Below are 21,693 nucleotides of genomic sequence, written 5' to 3'. Positions count from 1 at the left end.
TCCAAAACAGTATATTAAATAGTATTTGAAGGGAAATTGTTGTCCAGTACAAAACAGTAAAAATAATAACAGAAAACAGAAACCCACTTGAATGTAAAACTATTCTAAAGATATAAATTGTTATTTAATCTCATTGCTACATTATAAGAGTCCTTTGTAGTCAGCTTATAAACAATTTATTCATAATAACAGATCTCTTTGCACAAAGTATTTATTCACAATTTAGATTAATTAAAAGTAAATTAGGTAAATATTCAATCACCTAAACTAGTAATAAAAAAGAAAATCATTCAAAATTTTAAAAAATAATTTCTAGTCAAAATAAGAAGAAAAGTAAGAATCTGGCGAATTCTATACGATAAAAACTGTAAAAACATGGAATTTAGATATAAAATTGTACATGAGTAACCTTCTTTAAATACATTATTCTCTTTGCTCTATATTTTTTTTGTGTAATCCTCCTTGCTCTAAAATTGCCAAAAAATTCCATTACAAACTCACTTAACTGCAAGTTGAACAATTTGGAATCAGAAACATAATATTATTGGAGTCAAAGCTTTTAAAGTCATTACATGATGTCAAATGATATAGCTTTCTAAAAAACTGTAGATAATAAACTGCATAGTTTCTCATGATTTGCTACACCTAGTCCTAAACTTAAAATAAAATGACAAACCCGGAGGCAGCAAGTAATTCAAAAAAAAGCAAATCATCATAATTTTCCTATTTCTCCTACTATTTAAAAGTGATAGACTTACTTCCACTACAATTGCATCGCCAAATCCAAAACTACGGGCTAATCCAAAAGTTGAGAACAAATTATCGTAACAATCACCACCACAAATAGCTTACAGATTTTCTTCTCAATTAAAACCATTGTTCTGAAAACCGAACCAGACCGGCCGGTTCGACTGGATTAACCGAAAACCGGTGATTTGTCCGATTTGGTTACTGTGAAAAACCGTCCTGCAAAAAATCGGCTTAAAAACTGGTCAAACCGGCAGTTAACCGGTGAACCGCCAAAACCGCTTGGCAAACTCAAACCCTAACGGCGGTAGGAACCCAACCCCATCCCATCGCCGAGCTCTTCTCTTCTGATAGACGGTGTTGTCACCGCTGGCAGAGATAGATTTGGGTGCCGTCGTCACTCATGGAAGGTCTGCCCACTTCCCGATCCTCTTCTCCTCGACGTCAAGTGCTTGCTCGGAACTGTTGGCGACGCCGCCGCGAAGGGCTTCTCCATTGTCGTCTGTGCTCGATTTGTTGGTGCCCATCTCTCTCTTCGAGTTCTCTCTCTATTCGAGGCTTCGAGCTCTCTCTGTCTCTCTCTTTCTCACTGCGACGTGTCTCTCTGCTCGGCTGTGGAGTATTCACCGCGCCGTCACCTTCTTTCCTCCCTCGCCGCCGGTAAGCACTACTGCCTCAATTTATTTTTGGTTATTTTGTTAATTTTATTTATTCTGATTTTTGAGTTGTTGGCCGTTGATATTTCCGATTCTGCATTGTTGATGAACATTGTTAATGCTAGAATTTTTTCTGATTCTGAGTTGTTTATGTTAATTCTGAGTTGTTTATGGCTTTATGCTGGTTTTTCTGATTGAGTTGTTAATTTTGGTTGCTGATTTTTATTGAATCTGAATTGTTGATGGTGGTATGGTAAAATTGATTTTGTTGCTGCCTTCTGATTTTGATTTTCTGTGCTTGATTTATTTGTTCTCTGTTCATGATTTTGTTTACTGGCTTCATTATTTGTTTGTTTGCTGGCTTCATGATTCTGAGGTTATTTTTTCATGAATTTGTTTGCTGGCTTCATGAATTTGTTTGCTGCTTCATGAAATCCTCTGAGACTGCTAATTACAAGGTGATAATACTCATTCACATTGCATTCAAATTCTCCTTTTGTCTGGTTTACTAATCACTTATGATACTGTTTAAAACAGAGGGCTACTGAACTAGAAGACATTATACGTAGGAAGAATTCGACGATCTCAAAATTAAAGAAGGATTTGGCGGTTCTAGAACAAAAGGTAAGAAGCTGATACAAGATATTGTCATTTTGAGATGATAATGAATAAGGACACACATAATTTTTCTAAGAAGTGGCCACATAACTGGTTTTTTTCACTATTGAGTGTAGGTTATGCAGCTTACTAGAGAACGCCGAGCCTCCTTCACTGCTTTTTATTTAATATTTAATTAAACCGGTTGAACCCCGGTCGAACCAGTGAACTATTGAACCAGTGACCTCACCGGTTTATTGACCGGTCCGGTTCTCGCAACCTTGATTAAAACCCTACTAATGAAATTAATCGTGTAAATATTATTTAATACAACTATTAATTATGTAAAATAATAAGAATTTTCACATTCATAACAGAGAAAAAAAGAGGTCTTATTTCTTGTAAGAAAGAATATTATAAGATACACTTCTATTAGTTTCCATGAAAATTGGAGAACTTTTAGATTGTCAAAATAATAACCACCATAATAAAATAGCAATATTGTAGTAGAGCAACTGCAGTCATAATATCTTAAGAGTTTAAGCTCTGCTAAGATCAAACATAAAACTCAAGAAGTTTCAAATTCTATGGTTTAACATGCTTATTTAAGTTAACCAAAATGCAAAAAATGTTAAATAACTTTTTGGTTCACTTAAAATTCATTTATAGCTGATGTAATTTATCATATTTATTTAGATTTTGATACAAAAACAATTCAAGAAGATCGGTTTTGATCCCACAATTTCTTTGTCTATATTAAATGTTAAAGGTGGTGAAAAAAATAATATAGGTGCCAAACATCAAGTTTTTAGATACCATTCAGTAATTTAAAATTAAGGACAAAAACAAATTAAGTATCTAAAAGATATTCACATATTTGATTCACACTTCTCATAGGAAATACATTAATAACCAAAATACTTCAAATTAAACCCCAAACTCAATGACTTTATTTTTATTTTATATCGTTTGAAAAATTCAATGGGTGTAAGATGATACCAATGAAATTAAATTCATTTCATATTACCAATATATAGTTCAACAGATCAAGTTAGTAGTACTTATTCACCACCTTCCCCTCTGCCATCTCCCTTCCTCACCCTTAAATAAGTCACCTCATTCAATAATATTCTTCAAAAATGCCTAAGCTTGTTTAACTTTCTAATAATGAAAAAACTACTATTTATTATGGACAATTTCAATTACTACTTTCTCAATGTCAATTGAATAGTCTTAGAAAAGACTAGCTGAAATATAACACACAAAAAATCACCTCCTATGATATTTTAGCATTTTCTGCTAACAATAAAAAAAAACTATCAAAACCTCTTGAAGTACTACGAAAAAAATGCTCACCAACAACAGCCCATTGAGGAACTTCACCAAATTGAGGAAGGAGAAGAATCTTTCCAAGATCTGAAATAAATTAACTATCATTTGTAAATTCTTATAGATCTAAAATGAGATGTTTCTCTTAGTAAACAGGAGAAGCTTAGTTTTCATGTATAGTGGAACCCAAAATATCCAAGCAAGTGGGATTCACCATATTAGAAGAAATAAAAATATGTATGTTTATGATGAAGACTTTTAATTGCTCTTTTAGCAAAGCTTATACAAAAAGAATATTTGAAAAGAATATCTAAGTTAATGTATCATGAATGAGTGCAGTAAAATGTAACCAATTTTCATTGAGATAATCTTTTCTAATGGTTCTAGCAAATTGCAACAAATGTTGAAAATCAAATTAAAACTGCCAGCAAACAATAACAAAAAATATGAAATTGCATGGAAAAAAAATGCTTGGTCTGCAAAAATGTAGTGAGAGTACTTATCCAATATTAGCTGTTTGGCGTCACCATCTTGCTACAGAGCTGTTGCCTTAACACTACAGCAGCAACACCAATGCCGCTGAGCCTCTCTTTTAATGGGTAGCAAACACAACAGAATGGGTATTAGCAATCATGAAAGAGTCAGAGCAGTTGCATTCCTAAGCAACAACACCTGAAAGAGCAACCACTTTTTACCTCACACTCTTGCGATGGCAACCCACAGTATGCACCACTGTTTCAGCATCTAAGAAAGAAAGAAAATTAATGATTCAAAATGAAACATTGGCATTAATTTCTCCCCAAAGTTCGCATAGAAAAATATACAAACATCTTATGAGCAAGGGAATTAATTAATCACATACAGTTATGAGATTGTTGCACACATATATTGCTACCATCTAAAAGAGAAAATGTAACACCCTACCACACAGAGCCTTATGCTTAAGTCATAAGACAGAGGTGGCGAGGTATTACAAGCTCTAAAAATAAAATTTAGTACATATAGTATTGTGAAGAATGTTTATAACTAGGAGCCTTTGAAGAAAAGAGATAAAATAAAACCGTTAAATTGAAAAGCGCAACATTTCAATTGATAACGTAACGAAACAGATAAAGGATAAACTAACTCGAAGCTATAACAAGAGAGTGCCAAAGATACGAATATCAAGACTCAAGACCGGGTTCGCGAAGATAACCGGTCTGAGCATAAAAGTATACATATTTATATAACATAAAGTAAGAACCCAAGGGAAACCCCAAGGACAAACTACCAAAACCTGTTCTCCAAAACAACCTCTAAGAGGAGTCAACACTATATATATACATTTATTTAGTGGAGATAGTAACTATCTACATAAAACCAAAATAAAGTCCTAAGAAACAAGGATCTTCGCTAATCCAGAAGTCTCCAGCATGCCTCAACGAGGAGCCTCACGTCCTGCATCTGAAAACCATAAAATCCGCATGGGTGAGAACCAGAGGTTCTCAGTATGGTAACAATACCCACATATCTAACATGTAATGTCCTGGGAAAGCCGAAGGCAATCTTAGAACTTCCAACAGATAATCAAAGCTTATAAACAGACTAAACCATAAATGTCAACTGACTAAAGATCTTCAATCTAACTAACATTCTCCTTTTCAAATCTTGCAGACCTCCCAACCACCAGCAGTAATATAATATGGCAAACACAATTATATCAGACAAAGAGATATATAAATAGGAAACAGATACAGTATTTAGACAATTAGCAAGTAATATGCAGTCAATTAGGCAATTCCAAACAATTCACATAATATGCATATGATGTATGCCTATCCTAATGGCTGATGAGTCTCATCTGTCGGTTATAAAGCCAACCCGACAAGTCCAGGTAGCTAACCATTAGACTGTCCCTCTGTCGTGCATCCCCAACTCGAGTTATTCACAACATAAATCATAATTCATATCCAACACCCTCACTGGTGTATATTCACGGGGGCAAGCTCATCCGGAACTTTCACAGTGTCCGGCCACACTTATGACATAGGGTCAGTAGAGTATCGAGTCTCCACCTAGAGCACATGGTGGCTAGCCACTGCTTTCTCCCAGAAAAACTCGTATCTCAGATAGTGGAAGTGCAACATTCACATTTCATTCAATACGCATATATGCAATCATACTCAGCCATAATTCGGCAATATCTCAGCCATTTGGCTCATAATAAAATCCATAACCAGCCAATTCATTAGCAATTATAGCCCTTCGACTCATGGCATACAAAGCACTTCCACAATTATCCTCCGTATCTCATACAATGATCTTTGATCATCATTCATCATTAAATCCCCCCTTACTTCACCCACAAGTTACCACATTCCCTAGCTCCTTCCCATTGCTAGGTATATCACAAGGATTTAAGACATAAGGGGTGAGATCTGAGGCTTAGAAGTCTGAAATTTGGCTTTGAAAACTCAAAAATCAACTTTGGGATGAAAATAGGGTCACGCGTGCACGTCGCCCACGCGCACGCATGGAAGGCAACAAGATACAGTGATGCGTACGTGCCCCCCCACACGCACGCGTGGATGGGAGAAAAGCCAAGTGACGCCTGCACGTCAGCCACGCGTACGCGTGGGTGCGTTTTGTGCCCCACACACAAAACTCGCACAACTCTCAGGAATTTTGGCTGGGCAATTGATTTAGCTCATCGACGCGTACGCGTCGGCCAGACTCACGCGTGGATAGCAAATATTTGAAAATGACGCGTGTGCGTCGGCCACGCATACGCGTGGGAATGCGTTCTGCCAAAAATTTTACTAAGCTAAAAAGCTACATAATTCATAGTTTCAAACCCCAATCTCCTGACGGGTATAACTTCTCCGTTTCAAATCATTTTTCACCCATTCTTCGAACAGCATAAACATCCCAGATCGAATTTTATTTCTAAATAAGTTTGGTACAAATTGGGGATCCGGAGTCCAAGTCATGATCCGTCAAAGTATGCCCAAAAACCACATTTTCATACAAAACCACAAAGTACCATTTTCAAAATAAACCAATTCCAACCCTTTTTAAAATCAACCAAAACATACCAAAAATCAACGTCAAGCCTCCTCAACTCATACATTAACATTTTTATTAAATCATAACCCACCAATCCATCAATTTAACCAATCTCAACCAAGTAACTCAACTTCAAACATAATATCATATTATACATATTTTCTCATCCCAATTCCCAACAATACCATTTCCAATCAACCATCAATACACACAATCAATATCACCCTCACCATCAAATGGCTTCACCCACAATTCAACCTCAATCAATCATTAAGCATATATCAAAACATGCATATCTCTCATGCATCACCCCATCAAAACATCAATATTCATTAATCACATACATAACCACATCATTTATCTCAACCATTCAACAACATCAACTATTCAAATCCTATCTTAGGGCTTCTAGCCTAAGTTTTCACACCACATTACATTTTAGATACTGGAAACCGAGACCATACCTTAGCCGATTTCCTTGCTCAACCCAAAGCACTTCCAAATCACCTTTCCACAAGCTCTCAAAATATCAACACCTCCAAGAGCAGATTTTAGCACACCAAAGCCCTTTTCCAAGCTTTCCAAAACCTCAATCAAGCTCCAACACACATATATACACTTCCTAACCACAATTATCGCATCCAAACACAACAACTCAATACCCAAACATCATAAACCCACAAATTCCACTAGGCTTGAGAATCTTATCACACTCAAGGATCAAGGAGACAAGGTTACTTTTCTCCTTCAAGCTAGTTGGATCCTATAACGTCAAAGAGTCCAAAATCTCAACAATTTTTCTCTTTAAATTCGAATTTAAGGGCTGAGGAACTGAACTAAAATCGTGGCTTACCTCAAGAACAAAGTAATGGGTTTGTAGAGCTCGTCACGGTGAACGCGTAGCCGCAAACAGTGTGGCAAACGGAGCTCCGGATAAAAAGTTATGGTGATTTTAAGATCAAGTGAGAGTTTATGTTTTTGGAAGAGTTTTCTAGAAATGGATCCTCTCCAATTTTTTTAACACTTGACAAGATACAGTGTGATCTCTCTCCTTTGATTTTATAAGTGGGACCAGAAATAAATAAGAGAGAGAGAGAGTAATGAATGGTTAGATTAAGCACTGGACACCATCCAGTTTTTTCTTCACTGGAGAGGATCCACTCCCGAGTTTTCTTCCTTTCCATGGCTGCCCAACGTGTTTGGAGTCTAAGGGAGGAGAGAGAGTGCTGAAATAAGGATTTTATGTTTAGTTTGGTTGGGCCAAGGGCCCAATATGGATCTGGTTTGGCCCGTTCGGTCCAATCTTGGGCCGGTTTCTTTAAAATTGGTATCAAAATTCTCGTTTTAATCTCCTCTATCATATTAAGTCATAAAAATCACATTTTTGGCTTTCTAGAATAAATTCTTATTTATGGGTTAATTAGTCATTAATTAACCGGGTTTTACATTCTACCCACCTAATTGGAAATTTTGCCCACAAAATTCGAATTCAATTACCTGAGAATAAGTGCGGATAGTCAGTTCGCATCTCCGACTCAAGTTCCCAAGTGTGCTCCTCAACACCGACTCGACTGCATGCCACTTTTACTAACGAAACTTCTTTTCTACGCAAACGTTTGATACTCGTATCGTTAATTCTGACCGGAGCCACTGAAAGTGTCAAATCTTCTTTTAACTGAACCGATTCCGGTTCTAGCACATGGCTAGCATCATGAGTGTACTTTCGAAGCTGCGATACGTAAAATAAGATGTGCAGGTTCGAAAGGTAGGGTGGTAGAGCCATCCGATATGCCACCGGTCCAACCCTCTCCAGGATCTGAAATGGACCGATGTATCGAGGATTCAACTTTTTCGCTTTAATCGCCCTACCTACTCCTGTGGTTGGAGTAACCTTAAGGAAAACATGGTCTCCTTCCTCAAATTCCAAGGGCTTCCGCCTCTGATCGGCGTAACTCTTCTGACGACTCTGCGTAGTGAGTATCCTATCTCGGATTTTCTTAACTTGTTCGGTACTCTCAGCTATCATCTCTGGCCCTAACAAGCTTTTCTCCCCAACTTCATACCAACATAGCGGAGATTGACATTTCCTCCCATACAAAGCCTCATACGGAGCCATTCCGATGCTCGCATGGTAGCTATTATTGTATGCAAACTCTACTAACGGCATATACCCATCCTAGCTCGCCGGTTGGTCCAAAACACAAGCCCTCAACATATCCTCTAGTGTTTGGATCGTCCACTCGAATTGACCATCTGTTTGAGGATGGTAAGCCGTACTCAAGCTTAATCGGGTTCCGAAAGATTTCTGAAATGCACCCCAGAACCTTGAAGTGAAACGAGGATCTCTATCGGAAATTATAGTGGTAGGCACACCATGAAGTCTCACAATCTCCTTTATGTACAACTGTGCTAACTCCTCAAGAGTGTAATTCATCCGAATGGGTAGAAAATGAGCCGACTTCGTTAGTCGGTCTACAATCACCCAGACAGCATCAAAACCGGCTCTAGTCCTTGGCAATCCCGACACAAAGTCCATCACAATACTCTCCCATTTCCATTGCGGAACTTCTAAAGGTTGCAACATCCCAGAAGGTCTCTGATGTTTGATCTTTACTTTTTGACAGGTTAAGCACTTTGAGACGTATTCCGCCACATCATTCTTCATACCCGGCCACCAAAACATCACTTTCAAATCATGGTACATCTTAGTACTCCCCGGGTGAATAGAGAATTCGCTTTTGTGTGCTTCCTTCAAGACATCTTGCCGTAAAGTGCCAACGTCCGGCACTATGATCCTATCTTTGAATCTCCATAGCCCATCCTGATCCTCTGACACTCTCCACTGCTTTCCTTGCTCAATAAATGGCAACACCTTCGGTAACACGTCATCGTTTTGATGAGTCTTTAGGAGTTCGGATTTAAAGTCACTTGAGATCTGTAATCGACTCAAACACAGAGTTCCAGACACTTCTTGAACACCAATATTCAGAATCTCGAATGCCTTGAGCAACTCTTCTTCCCGAAGCATCATCCAAGCAGCATACAATGACTTCCGACTTAACGCATCCGCCACTATATTCGCTTTCCCCGGATGGTAATTCAACTTAAAGTCGTAGTCCTTTAGTAACTCCATCCACCTCCTCTGCTGCATATTAAGCTCTTTCTGATCAAAGAGATATTTCAAGCATTTGTGATCAGAGAAAACTCAGAACTTAACCCCGTAGAGGTAATGCCTCCATACCTTCAAGGCAAACACAACCGCAGTAAGTTCCAAATCGTGCGTAGGGTAGTTAACTTCATGAGGTCTCAACTGTCGTGAGGCATACGCCACCACATTACGATGCTGCATCAGCACGTACCCTAGACCCTTTAGTGAAGCATCACAGTACACCTCAAATGATTCGTTCGGCTCAGGTAACACCAACACAGGCACGGTGGTCAACCTTTGCTTCAACGTTTAAAAGCTCTCCTCACACTCAGGAGTCCAAACAAACGGCGCATCCTTGCGGGTTAACTTTGTCAATGGCAAAGCTATTTGCAAAAAGTCCTTGATAAATCTCCGGTAGTAGTCAGCTTAGCCCAAAAAACTCCTTATCTCAGTTACTGAGGTTGGTTGCCTCCACTCCATCACTGCTTCCACCCTAGAAGGATCTACAGCTATCCCCTGTTTACTCACCACGTGACCCAGAAACTTCACCTCATTCTTCCAGGATTTACATTTAGACAGTTTTGCATAGAGTTTCTTTTCCTTTAGTATCTATAACACGGTCCTCAAGTGTTTTGCATGCTTCTCTTCAGTCTTGGAATAAATCAGTATGTCATCAATGAAGACAACAATGAATTTATCTAGGAATGGACGAAAAACTCTGTTCATATAATCCATAAACACTACAGGAGCGTTTGTGATAAACCCCTATTTTATTATTCATCTTGTGCTCAAATTGAGTGTTTTTATCAATTCTTCATCCACTTATTCATATGAATTGCATGGTTTTACTTTTCCTTCGTTATTATGTGATAAGTGTGAAAACATGTTTCCTATGCTTTAAAAATATTGAATTTAATTATCTTTTATTACCATTCGATGCCGTGATTTGTGTGTTAAGTATTTTTAGGCTTCATAGGGCAGGAATGACTTAAAGGACAGAAAGGAAACATACAAAAAAGGAAGGAAAGCAAAAAAATAGATTTTTGAAGAAAAGGGCAGCGACGCGAACGCATGGACGATGCGGACGCGTGCCTAGCGCGAAATGGCATCGACACAAACGCGTGACTGACGCGGACGCGTGCCTTGAGCAGAACGCAAATAACGTGTACGCGTGACTGACGCGTACGCGTGACAAGGAAAACTCACAGATGACGCGAACGCGTGACCCACGCGAACGCGTGACAGACGCCGCGTACAAGAATCTACAGAAAACGCCCCCAGCGATTTCTGGACCCTTTTTCGGCCCAATTCCAAATCCAGAAACACAGAATATAAGCCAGAGAATGGGGGAATCAAACAACAACTTAGAATCAAGCTTTAATATACACAATTTTAGGATTAGATGTAGTTTTTAGAGAGAGAGAGAGGTTCTCTCCTCTCTCTTAGGATTAGGATTTAGGATTTCTATTATGTTTAGGCTACTTCTTTTCAATTACAGGTTCAATGTTACTTTAATTTATGTTCTCTTCCACTTTTAATTATTCCAATGCTTTTACTCGTTAATGTTGCCCAATTGGCTTATGAACTTTTCCATGTTAGGACTTGAATTTATGTTTAAATGCAATTTGAGGTATTTCAGATTAATGATTGTTTTATTCTATTTATGATGGCTTTCAATTTAATTTAGATTTATTTTCCCTTTTGGCTTTGGTTGATTAATTGGTAACACTTGAGTTATCAAACTCAGCTGTTGATTGAAATTGGAGTTGCTAATTGATTCGAATCCCTCTAAAGCTAGTCTTTCCATAGGAGTTGACTAGGACTTGAGGAATCAAGTTGATTAGTCCATTTGACTTTCCTTTATTTAGTAAGAGTTAACTAAGTAGGAGCGATAAACAATTCTCATCACACCTGATAAGGATAACTAGGATAGGATTTTCAGTTCTTATACCTTGCCAAGAAATTTTTATAATTATTAATTTATTTTTCTTGCCATTTAAATTACTTACTCCTTAATTCAAAAAAACCCAAAAATACACTTTTACTCATAACCAATAATAAATCATACTGCCCTGCAATTCCTTGAGAAGATGACCCGAGGTTTAAATACTTCGGTTTATTATTTTTATTGGGTTTGCTTAAGTGACAAACAAAACTTTTGTACGAAAGGAATCCTTATCGGTCTAGAAGCTATACTTACAACGGAAATTTATTTGTGAAAATTCTAGATCGCGCAAAAATTTCGTTCGTCAGTTTGTCAACCCAAAAGACATTACAGTGTACTCGTAATGACCATAACGAGTCCTGAAAGCGGTCTTAGGGATGTCCGCACCTCTTACCCCTTATTTGGTGATAACCAGATCGCAAATCGATCTTGGAGAAAACCCCAGCTCCTTGTAACTGATCCATGAGATCGTCAATCCTCGGCAATGGGTACTTATTCTTTATTGTGACCTTGTTCAGCTGTCTGTAATCCACACAGAGCGACATACTCCCATCTTTCTTCTTTACCAGTAACACTGGCGAGCCCCACTGAGAAACGCTTGGTCGGATAAAGTTCTTACCCAACAGATCCTCTAGCTGAGACTTTAGCTCGGCCATTTCTAGCGGTGACATCCTATAAGGAGCACTCGAGATTGGTCCGGCACCAGGCACTAACTCAATAGCAAACTCCACCTCTCGGTTAAGTGGAAATTCATCAATATTATCGGGAAACACCTCCGGAAACTCACACACAACTGGAATTTGGTCCAAGCTTTGATCATCACCCGAAACACCCGCGGTTAACAGCAAAATACCCTGACATTCGGTCCCAGAAAAATTCACCATCATAGAGTTCAGGTAATAACTATTCAACACAACCGGCCCTTCTGTATCTTCCGGCATAAAGTACACCGATTTTGCAGAACAGTCGAGCAGAACATGGTTCTTAGATAACCAGTCCAAACCCAGGATAAGATCAAGACCGGTCATCGGCAAGTAGATTAAATCATGGACAAAATTAAGTTGCTTGACCCTAAATGAAACTTGTGGGCATCCTAGCCTAGTTACCATGGCTTCATGGGTGGCATTATACACCTTTAGTTCATAACCTAAAACTATAACCTTCAATCCTAGCTCACTAGCTTTTTCGAATGCAATGAATGAATGTGTTGTCCCCGAATCAAATAAAGCATTTAAAATTTGACCAGCCATTTCACAGTTACCTCGGATAAGTATCTCGGGTCCCTCGGCACCAACAGCTGAGGTGGTGAACACCCGACCAGGCTGGTGTGCTCTCCCTGCACCTTGCTTCTGCTTCTCCGGACAGTTTGAGGCTCTATGCCCCGCCTTACCACAAGAATAACACAAGCCCCATCCGGCCTTGCATGGGGATCCCGGATGGTGAATCCCGCACCTAGCACAAGCTTGCTCATTCTGAGGCTGCTTCCCAAATCTTTTCCCTTGTGACTTGTTGTTGTTGGGCCTCCTGAAAGAGCCTCCCCGCTTGAAAGGCGGACCTCTAGGAGCAAAGCTCTTCCCTCGATTCTATGGGAATGGTCCCCTATGGCTTCCTCTCTCTGCAGCTGCCTTTTTCACAAACTCTTCAGCAACCCTGCTCTTATTCACCAACTCTGAGAAAGTTCTGATCTCCATTGGTCCCACTGAGCTAAAGATATCACTCCGAAGCCCTCCTTCATACTTAATGCACTTCCATTCCTCGAAATATCTCGGAGCTCCCTGCCACATGCGGAAAAACCTGAATAGCTCCTCAAACTTGTCTGTATACTTAGATATGGACATAGCACCCTGTTTCAGCTGCAGTAACTCCAGTTCCTTGGCCGTCCTAGCAAAATTCGAAAAGTACTTATTATAGAATTTCACCTGGAAGGCATCCCAAGTGATAGGGTCATCACCCTGTTGCAAAAGACGTCGAGTTCCCTGCCACCAATGTGATGCTTCCCCGGTGAGCAGATAGGTAGCAAATTCAACACACTGCTCTTCAGGTACCAACTGTGCTTGCAGTGCTCGCTCCATAGCCTGAAACCAGGTATCGGCTTCAGTCGGGTTGGTGGTTCCCTTAAACTTAGGTGGATTAACCTTTAAGAAGGTTGCTAGTGTCATCGGGCCCTGAGCTCTGCCGTCGCCATTACCATTATTGTTCATCTATTACCCAAGAGCCGCAACAGTGGCCTACATAGCAGCAGCCATGTTCTCTAACACCGCCATAAAGTTTACCGGGTCATTTGGATTAATCCTCGGTCCCTGAGCACTAGTACAACCTCTCCCACGACCTCAACCGCGTTCACGAGGTGCTATCTGGTTCCTATACACACCAAACAATCGATAACAAGTTGATCAGTCTCAATATCGGAAGTCTAGGGCTTCAAAGTTCCAAATGCATGCTCATGAACATTTATGCCAGTTATATCAATCAGATATCCTAATAGCACATAAACACACATACAGAGGATACACAGAAGCATAGTCTGTCCGTCCCTCAGGCTCTACAGGAACAAACTGCTTTGATACCATTATGTAACACCCTACCACATAGAGCCTTATGCTTAAGTCATAAGACAGAGGTGACGAGGTATTACGACCTGTAAAAATAAAATTTAGTACGTATAGTATTGTGAATAATGTTTATAACTAGGAGCCTCTGAAGAAAATGAATAAAACAAAACCGTTAAATTGAAAAGCGCGACATTCCGATCGATAACGTAACGAAAAAGATAAAGGATAAACTAACTCGAAGCTATAACAAGAGAGTGCCAAAGATACGAATATCAAGACTCAAGACCGGGTTCGCGAAGATAACCAGTCTGAGCATAAAAATATACATATTTATATAACATAAAGTAAGAACCCAAGGGAAACCCCAAGGACAAACTACCAAAATCTGTTCTCCAAAACAACTTCTAAGAGGAGTCAACAGTATATATATACATTTATTTAGTGGAGATAGTAACTATCTACATAAAACCAAAATAAAGTCCTAAGAAACAAGGATCTTCGCTAATCCAGAAGTCTCCAGCATGCCTCAGGGAGGAGCCTCGCGTCCTGCATATGAAAACTACAAAATCCGCATGGGTGAGAACCGGCGGTTCTCAGTATGGTAATAATACCCACATATCTAACATGTAATGTCCTGGGAAAGCCGAAGGCAATCCTAGAACTTCCAACAGATAATCAAAGCTTATAAACAGACTAAACCATAATTCACAGTTTCAAACCCCAATCTCCTGACGGGCATAACTTCTCCGTTTCAAATCATTTTTCACCCGTTTTTTGAACGGCATAAACATCCCGGATCCAATTTCATTTCTAAATAAGTTTGGCACAAATCGGGGATCCGGAGTCTAAGTTATGCTCCGTCAAAGTATGCCCAAAAATCACATATTCATACAAAACCACAAAGTGCCATTTTCAAAACAAACCAATTTCAACCCTTTTTAAAATCAACCAAAACATACCAAAAATCAACCTCAAGCCTCCTCAACTCATACATTAACATTTTTATCAAATCATAACCCACCAATCCATCAATTTAACCAATCTCAACCAAGTAACTCAACTTCAAACACAATATCATATTATACATATTTTCTCATCCCAATTCCCAATAATACCATTTCCAATCAACCATCAATACACACAATCAATATCACCCTCACCATCAATATGGATTCACCCACAATTCAACCTCAATCAATCATTAAGCATATATCAAAACATGCATATCTCTCATGCATCACCCCATTAAAACATCAATATTCATTAATCACATACATAACCACATCATTTATCTCAACCATTCAACAACATCAACCATTCAAATCTTATCTTAGGGCTTCTAGCCTAAGTTTTCACACCACATTACATTTTAGATACCGGAAACCGAGACCATACCTTAGCCGATTTCTCCGCTCAACCCGGAGCACTTTCAAATCACCTTTTCACAAGCTCTCAAAGCTTCAACACCTCCAAGAATAGATTTTAGCATCCCAAAGCCCTTTTCCAAGCTTTTCAATACCTCAATCAAGCTCCAACACACATATATGCACTTCTTAACCATAATTATCACATCCAAACAGAATAACTCAATACCCAAACATCAAAAACCCATAAATTCTACTAGGGTTGAGAATTTTACCACACCTAAGGATCAAGGAGACAATGTTACTCTTCTCCTTCAAGTTAGTTGGATCCTATAACATCAAAGAGTCCAAAATCTCAATACTTTTTCCCATTAAATTCGAATTTAAGGGCTGAGGAACTGAACTAAAATTGTAGCTTACCTCAGAAACAAAGTAGTGGGTTTTGTAGAGCTTGTCGCAGTGAATGTGTGGCCGCAAACAGTGCGGCAAACGGAGCTCCGGATAAAAAGTTATGGTGGTTTAAAGATCAAGTGAGAGTTTATGTTTTTGGAAGAGTTTTCTTCCCTTCCATGGCTGCCCAACGTGTTTGGGATTTAAGGAAGGAGAGAGAGTGCTGAAATAAGGATTTTAGGTTTAGTTTGGTTGGGGCAAGGGCCCAATATGGGTTCGGTTGATCCGGTTTGGCCCGTTCGGTCTAATCTTGGGCCAATTTCTTTAAAGTTGGTATCAAAATTCTCGTTTTAATCTCCTCTATCATATTAAGCCATAAAAATCACATTTTTGGCTTTCTAGAATAAATTCTCATTTATGAATTAATTAGTCGTTAATTAACCGGGTTTTACAAAAAAGAAAAATTTTAGCAATGACTTAACAATTCGGAATAAGCATTGTTATTCACTAAAATATGGCTCTGAAGGCAAAACATGTAGCAAAAATAAAATTTCGTCTTACCCAGTGTATGCTTCAGGTCAAGCGTTGGACAGAGGTGGGTAGTATTTGTTCAACACATTCACCTCTCACATCTTCTCTCTTTTGTGTTTGATTATGTTTCAGTCACTGAAACAACCACAAATATTCAAACTTAAAATTAATAATTTAAGTAAAGATCGAAAGATAGAAAATTAAAATTCTCAATGCCATGTAATAATTCAATAATTTTTCAAACAATAAAATTGAATGTAATCTTCATTTTCATATTTTCTAATTATAATCATCCTTATCACTTATAAAATTCATACATATTCAAAGGATTTGTGGTTTGCATTGTAGCAGTCAATTTACGTAAATTTGATAAAAAATATACGTGTACAACTAAATTTCTGAAAAGCAAAAATAGATTCGATAGTAAGAAAAAATCAATGATATATTTGATTCGAAAATATAGCAAGAAAACAGCCCTTTTAAATGAGCTTTGAGTTTTAATATTTTTAAATTTGTCCACCGAATCCTTAAACAAACTCTATAAACACAACTATATTTATGTCTTTATATGTAGGCTTAATCTTATCGTCATCCCCTGAAAAAAAAAAAAGAAAGAATGCAAGGAGGTATGGAGCTTTGACTTTGAAGGAAACAATCTGACAAAAGAAAATGACAACAATAATAAAATTAGTAGTCACTATAAGAAAAATGCTAGAACAATTTTCTTTGACAACTTAGACTATTAAAAGAACTCAAAAGTCAAATAAATGCACAACAAATGAAGGAGTTCTTATAAGTCATTTTAAATTCTTTTTGCACAAAACACACCTTCAAATCCACTGAAAACTAATTAAAAGATTTCATATAATAGATTAATTTCCCAATGTCTCAATTTAGTAAGTGTAATAGTAGTAGTAGGTACCTCCAATGTAGAAATCTCAAAAGTTGGAGTTGATGCAGAGGCAGTGTGGATTCTGAAACAACATCATCTTCAAAAGAGAACGGTGTCATCTTCCCTCTTGAGACCATCATATTAAATTGGAATCTCTTTGATTGGAATGTATCTATTTGACACAAAAGATAAATAATTAATAAAAATTATTTATGAGCTGATCTTTTAAAAAAACACACACAAAAAATGGAAGATTGATTTTTATAAAAAAGGGTTTATGGATAAAATAACATACTTGATAAGTGTTTCAGGGTGAGCAACCACAATGACATAATAAATGCAATGTAACTTGTCAACTGAATTGAAAATCACAAATATGGCACTCCCAAACTTAAAAAAATATCATTAAATAATAAGTGTAATAATAATTTTTCCTTCCTGCAAGACTATTTCTTCTTCTTTTGCGTCTGATTCTCAATGATTAGGTGTGGGAAAGTTTTGGACTTTAAAATCAGGGGTGCACAAAATAATCATGTATTGGAGATTCTAATTTATACTAACCTTTGAAGAGTCACCAGCCAACTTCCAACTGCCTCCCCTTCTTCTTCTACCTTGGCCGATTCGTTTCCCTTCTGCAAGAAGACCTGCAATTGAAGAAGCAGCTGAACTCAGAACCAAACGCTAATCCAAATTAGTGAATTCTGATTATATTAAAAAAAAAGATGGAAATATACATTAATTATAAGTTTTGGCCAATTTCAATTACTGATCCAATAAAGCTATAAACCAAATATAAAAAAGAAGAAAAAAGGACTCCATGTTCAACTAACTACTACAGTCAAGATAAAGGTATCCACTGATGGCTTGCTCTTATATTAGTCAATAATTTATCACTTGAATTATAGTCATGCAATAGTTATTTTGAAGTAGAAAATGGTAAATCTCTTTTAATCCTTTTGTAATTGAAGAAATGAAAATAAAAATATGGACTAACCTTTGAGTCACCGGCCAATTTCGAACTACTGCCCCTTCTTCTTCTGCCTTGACTGAATGTTTTCTCCTTCCGCAAGAAGACCTGCAATTGAAGCAGTAACTAAACTCAAAATCAAACGCTAACTAAATTGGTGAATTCAATTATATTAAAAAAGCATATAGTAATATACGTTATAAGTTTGCCCAACTTCAATTATTGATCCAATAAAGCTATAAACCAGTATGAAGAAGAAGAAAAAAGTGGCTCTAGTGAACAACTAACTGCTATGGTCAAGATACAGGCATCCCCTACTCTAATGTTAGTCAGCAATCTATTACTTGAATTATAGTCATGTAATAGTTATTCTCAAATGGAAAAGACTAAATCTTTCTTCTGCTCTTGTAATTGAAGAAACGAAAATAAAAATTATCAACTGAATTATTAGAATTAGGAATTCTATGATACTTATGAAAACTATTTCTGTCAGGGTTTAAATAAAAGGAATCATCCAGTTGCAAACTCTTTTAGAATTTACCTTCAAATTGTGAGTTAATTAAGATAAAGAAGGTCACTTTTATCAATATAAGGATATTAAACCTTTTGCGAATAACAGATTCTGCTCTTTTAAACTGATTTACTTCACTCCTCACTCATCTTATGTCGCACAGACTTGAATATAAAATTTCTTTTATGCATAAAACAAATATCATATAACAACATATCTTATCATGTTTATCCACTTTATATACTAAAGAAAAATAAAAATAAAACACTAGGCAAAAAGAAAGAAAGAAAAAATACTAAGCTATTGTGAGAAGAACTAATAAAAATTTTGGATGCAATTAATTTTCTCTCACAAAGAAAATGTGTTACAACGAAAATAAAGAATGTTTAAAAGAAGTTGTCAAAACAAAAAAATGAGTGAAATATTTCTCATGAACGTTGAATATCTTACCTCTTTAGAATAGCCAAGTACTCTTTAAAGTACCCAAGTACTCCTTAGAGTATCTTATCTCTTTAAGGAATAAAAATTTTAGGAATGCACACATATATATCCTAAATGATAAAAGGAATTAAAGTCATTTCAACACAATAAAATGATTTAAAATTTTATATATATGATGGAGGGAAATGGATAAACTTGGCCTCAAAGAATCATATGTAGTAAGTAAATGTTACTCAAACAAACACACTTACATTTCCTTTAAAAGAGAAAAAAAAGGGATAAAACACATGCAAATACATCTATACACAGAAAATTTATGCAATAGACACCATTACACTTACATTTAATCACTTAATATAGTAACCTAATTTATCACCGGATGAAACTAAAGCAACCCAATTCTTTTCTATTACTCTGTCCACCAAACATGAAAAATCTACAAAAAACTGGGTAAAATATAAGAAACAGTGACATTTGCTTTAAAATATAGATATCAAACATTTATTACAGTTAAAAAAAAAAGAAAAAAAATTATTACTCAATAAAACAAAAAAAATTAACTGGTCATCATTAAGTGTAATCAACGAATTCATTACCAATCTTCAGCAAATAATTCCACAAAAGAAGATAACAACAATATAATTAGTAGTCAAAGGCTTGCTAAGCATACAGTATGCATCAATCACCCTTGCAGATTGCTCTGTATCGAAATCCCTTTCTTTCAAAACAAATGATAGGATTAAACAAAAAATATTAGCTTCTTCTATAACTCATTCAAATACACAAACTTTCAAACTATTCACCAAAGAGTAAAGAGGCAAAGCAAAAAAAGTGCAAGGAAAAATATCAAAGAAGGTTATCCCAACAGACCGACCTAAGAATGTAAAAATCAGAATGCAATTTGTTTTGCCAATCTTTATATTTTCCATCTAAATTCACACCCTCTATATCATACTTCTTCTCTCCCTGTTTTAAAATTTGGGGGCAAAGAGAAAACACTTCTTAATTTTAATTATTAGCTGAGAAAAAAAATTATGATAGCATAATCATCAATTTAAAAGGTAGCAATCCTATTAGTTCTTGGACATAATCATCAATTTTACATAAATTTTGCTCCAAACATTAGTAGAACTCAATCCATATCATTCACAGAAAAATGACAAATTCAACTCAATCCATTTTGGCCTATGATTAACACCCAAAAGTGAAGGTGTTTTGAGAAAACATATTTTTTTAAAAAAATAAAATGTAATTTTATTTTGAGTATACCTTGTTTTGTTTAAATCTTTTATGCCTTCAAGATGTTAGTCCTGCATGCCTTTCATTAGGCCTTGACCACTTCCATCCATCCACCAAAGGTCCATTCCTACCAACTGATCATAAAGCAAGCATGTATCATTAAATTGCAGCTAAATGATAAGCAAAGGTGATACAATGAATACACAACACCATCACAATAAAAATACTTTTCCGACAAAATAACCTCTCAGATTTCAGCAGCAACATGAAGTTCATATTCTTTAATGAATTTAGTGAAGGATGAATGATCACACACTCACAAGGGATTGCTCGTCATAGACAGTTAATGAGCAAAATGCAAAAAGGTAAAAAAGTTGCCAACTTTGAGGGTACCCAACATCATAAAACGCATAATTGGAACCAAATTTATAAAAAAAATAGAGAGAAATGAAGGATGGGGTATCGATAAAATAGGAGTGTACCGATTATTTGAGTTGGAGAGATGAAGCTTGAGGTCTAGGGATGAGAGTTCGATACCGTAGCTCAGCCATTTCCTGAGTTAAGTCCTCTACTTCCTCTTTGTCCTTTAACTTTTCTATTCGCAATTCTTCCTTGTTAGCCTTCAACTCCTGCACATCCAACGGGGTATGAAGGAATGCCGCCAGGGGTGCAGCGACAGTGACTTCAGCATCGCCACGATTTCTGCCTTCATCTCCATCATATCTGAACCCACAAAAAGAATATTAATAATGCTAATAATAAATCCCTCAAAAGCTAAACTGAAACAAAAATTGTGAGTGAAAAGACCTTGAGGAGTATCTTCGGTGTGGTAGAGGCGCTTGAGGATGTCATTTTGAACTCTGATTTCAAATGAAAAAATTGCGCTCAAAATTTGGTATTCAAATCCTGATTTGAAAGTAAAAGATCGCGCTCAAATTGCTGCAGAAGAGATTTCTACTTCATTACCTGAGGGACAATGAGTTCTCAATCCATTGTTTACTCTAATCATCCAATCAGAAGCTAGCATTTCCGTTTTCTTCCCCTAAATGGTGGTTTTGGGATTGCTGCTGGATTGACTCTCCTTAACCTATTGGACAAAGATCTTCTTTGATAACCTTCTACCAGGTAAAAAGGTTTTGGCTTTTTGCTGAGGAGCAAAACACAAAAGAAAGAAAAGGTTTGGGAGACACCTGTCACTCTCTCAGAAACCATCTAACAATGTTAAATAGTGTGTGGTTTTACTGTTTGGCTAGTTAACTATTATATATTAATAGATATGTATTCAAATTGTTTATTGAAAATAAAGATGTCCACCTTCGAGTGCATTATTATTATTATT

General features: G+C 36.9%; 1 protein-coding gene and 2 long non-coding RNA genes across 5 annotated transcripts; 1 reads left to right on the top strand and 2 right to left on the bottom strand.

Annotated features, from left to right (window-relative positions):
- On the top strand, positions 1,035 to 15,994 carry LOC107632785. Of its 3 annotated transcripts, XM_016336440.2 has the most exons (5): positions 1,135 to 1,275; positions 1,332 to 1,407; positions 1,847 to 1,861; positions 1,941 to 2,027; positions 2,138 to 2,281. In XM_016336440.2, exons 1-5 carry the CDS (start codon positions 1,151 to 1,153, stop codon positions 2,198 to 2,200), a joined length of 366 nt encoding a protein of 121 aa, XP_016191926.1. In that variant the 5' UTR covers positions 1,135 to 1,150; the 3' UTR covers positions 2,201 to 2,281. The 3 variants fall into 3 exon arrangements, 2 of the variants coding, with proteins under 2 accessions (XP_016191926.1, XP_020974234.1); XM_021118575.1 differs by lacking the exon at positions 1,847 to 1,861 and having other exon boundaries at positions 1,136 to 1,275; positions 2,138 to 2,280; XR_002359103.1 differs by lacking the exons at positions 1,847 to 1,861; positions 1,941 to 2,027; positions 2,138 to 2,281 and adding exons at positions 7,590 to 7,597; positions 15,982 to 15,994 and having other exon boundaries at positions 1,035 to 1,407.
- LOC110270075 lies at positions 17,687 to 19,667 on the bottom strand. The gene is made up of 3 exons (XR_002359102.1): positions 19,125 to 19,667; positions 18,202 to 18,271; positions 17,687 to 17,840 (listed from the first exon to the last, which is right to left on the bottom strand). It is a non-coding gene; the product is annotated as an uncharacterized LOC110270075 (long non-coding RNA).
- On the bottom strand, positions 20,877 to 21,485 carry LOC107630091. Its single transcript, XR_001618134.2, has 3 exons — positions 21,321 to 21,485; positions 21,162 to 21,214; positions 20,877 to 21,077 (listed from the first exon to the last, which is right to left on the bottom strand). It is a non-coding gene; the product is annotated as an uncharacterized LOC107630091 (long non-coding RNA).

This window comes from Arachis ipaensis, chromosome B03 (genome assembly GCF_000816755.2).
Source record: "Arachis ipaensis cultivar K30076 chromosome B03, Araip1.1, whole genome shotgun sequence".
NCBI classification, from domain to species: Eukaryota; Viridiplantae; Streptophyta; class Magnoliopsida; order Fabales; family Fabaceae; genus Arachis; species Arachis ipaensis.
The sequence above is the reverse complement of the archived record's forward strand: the minus strand, read 5'-3'. Positions and strand labels throughout refer to the sequence as shown.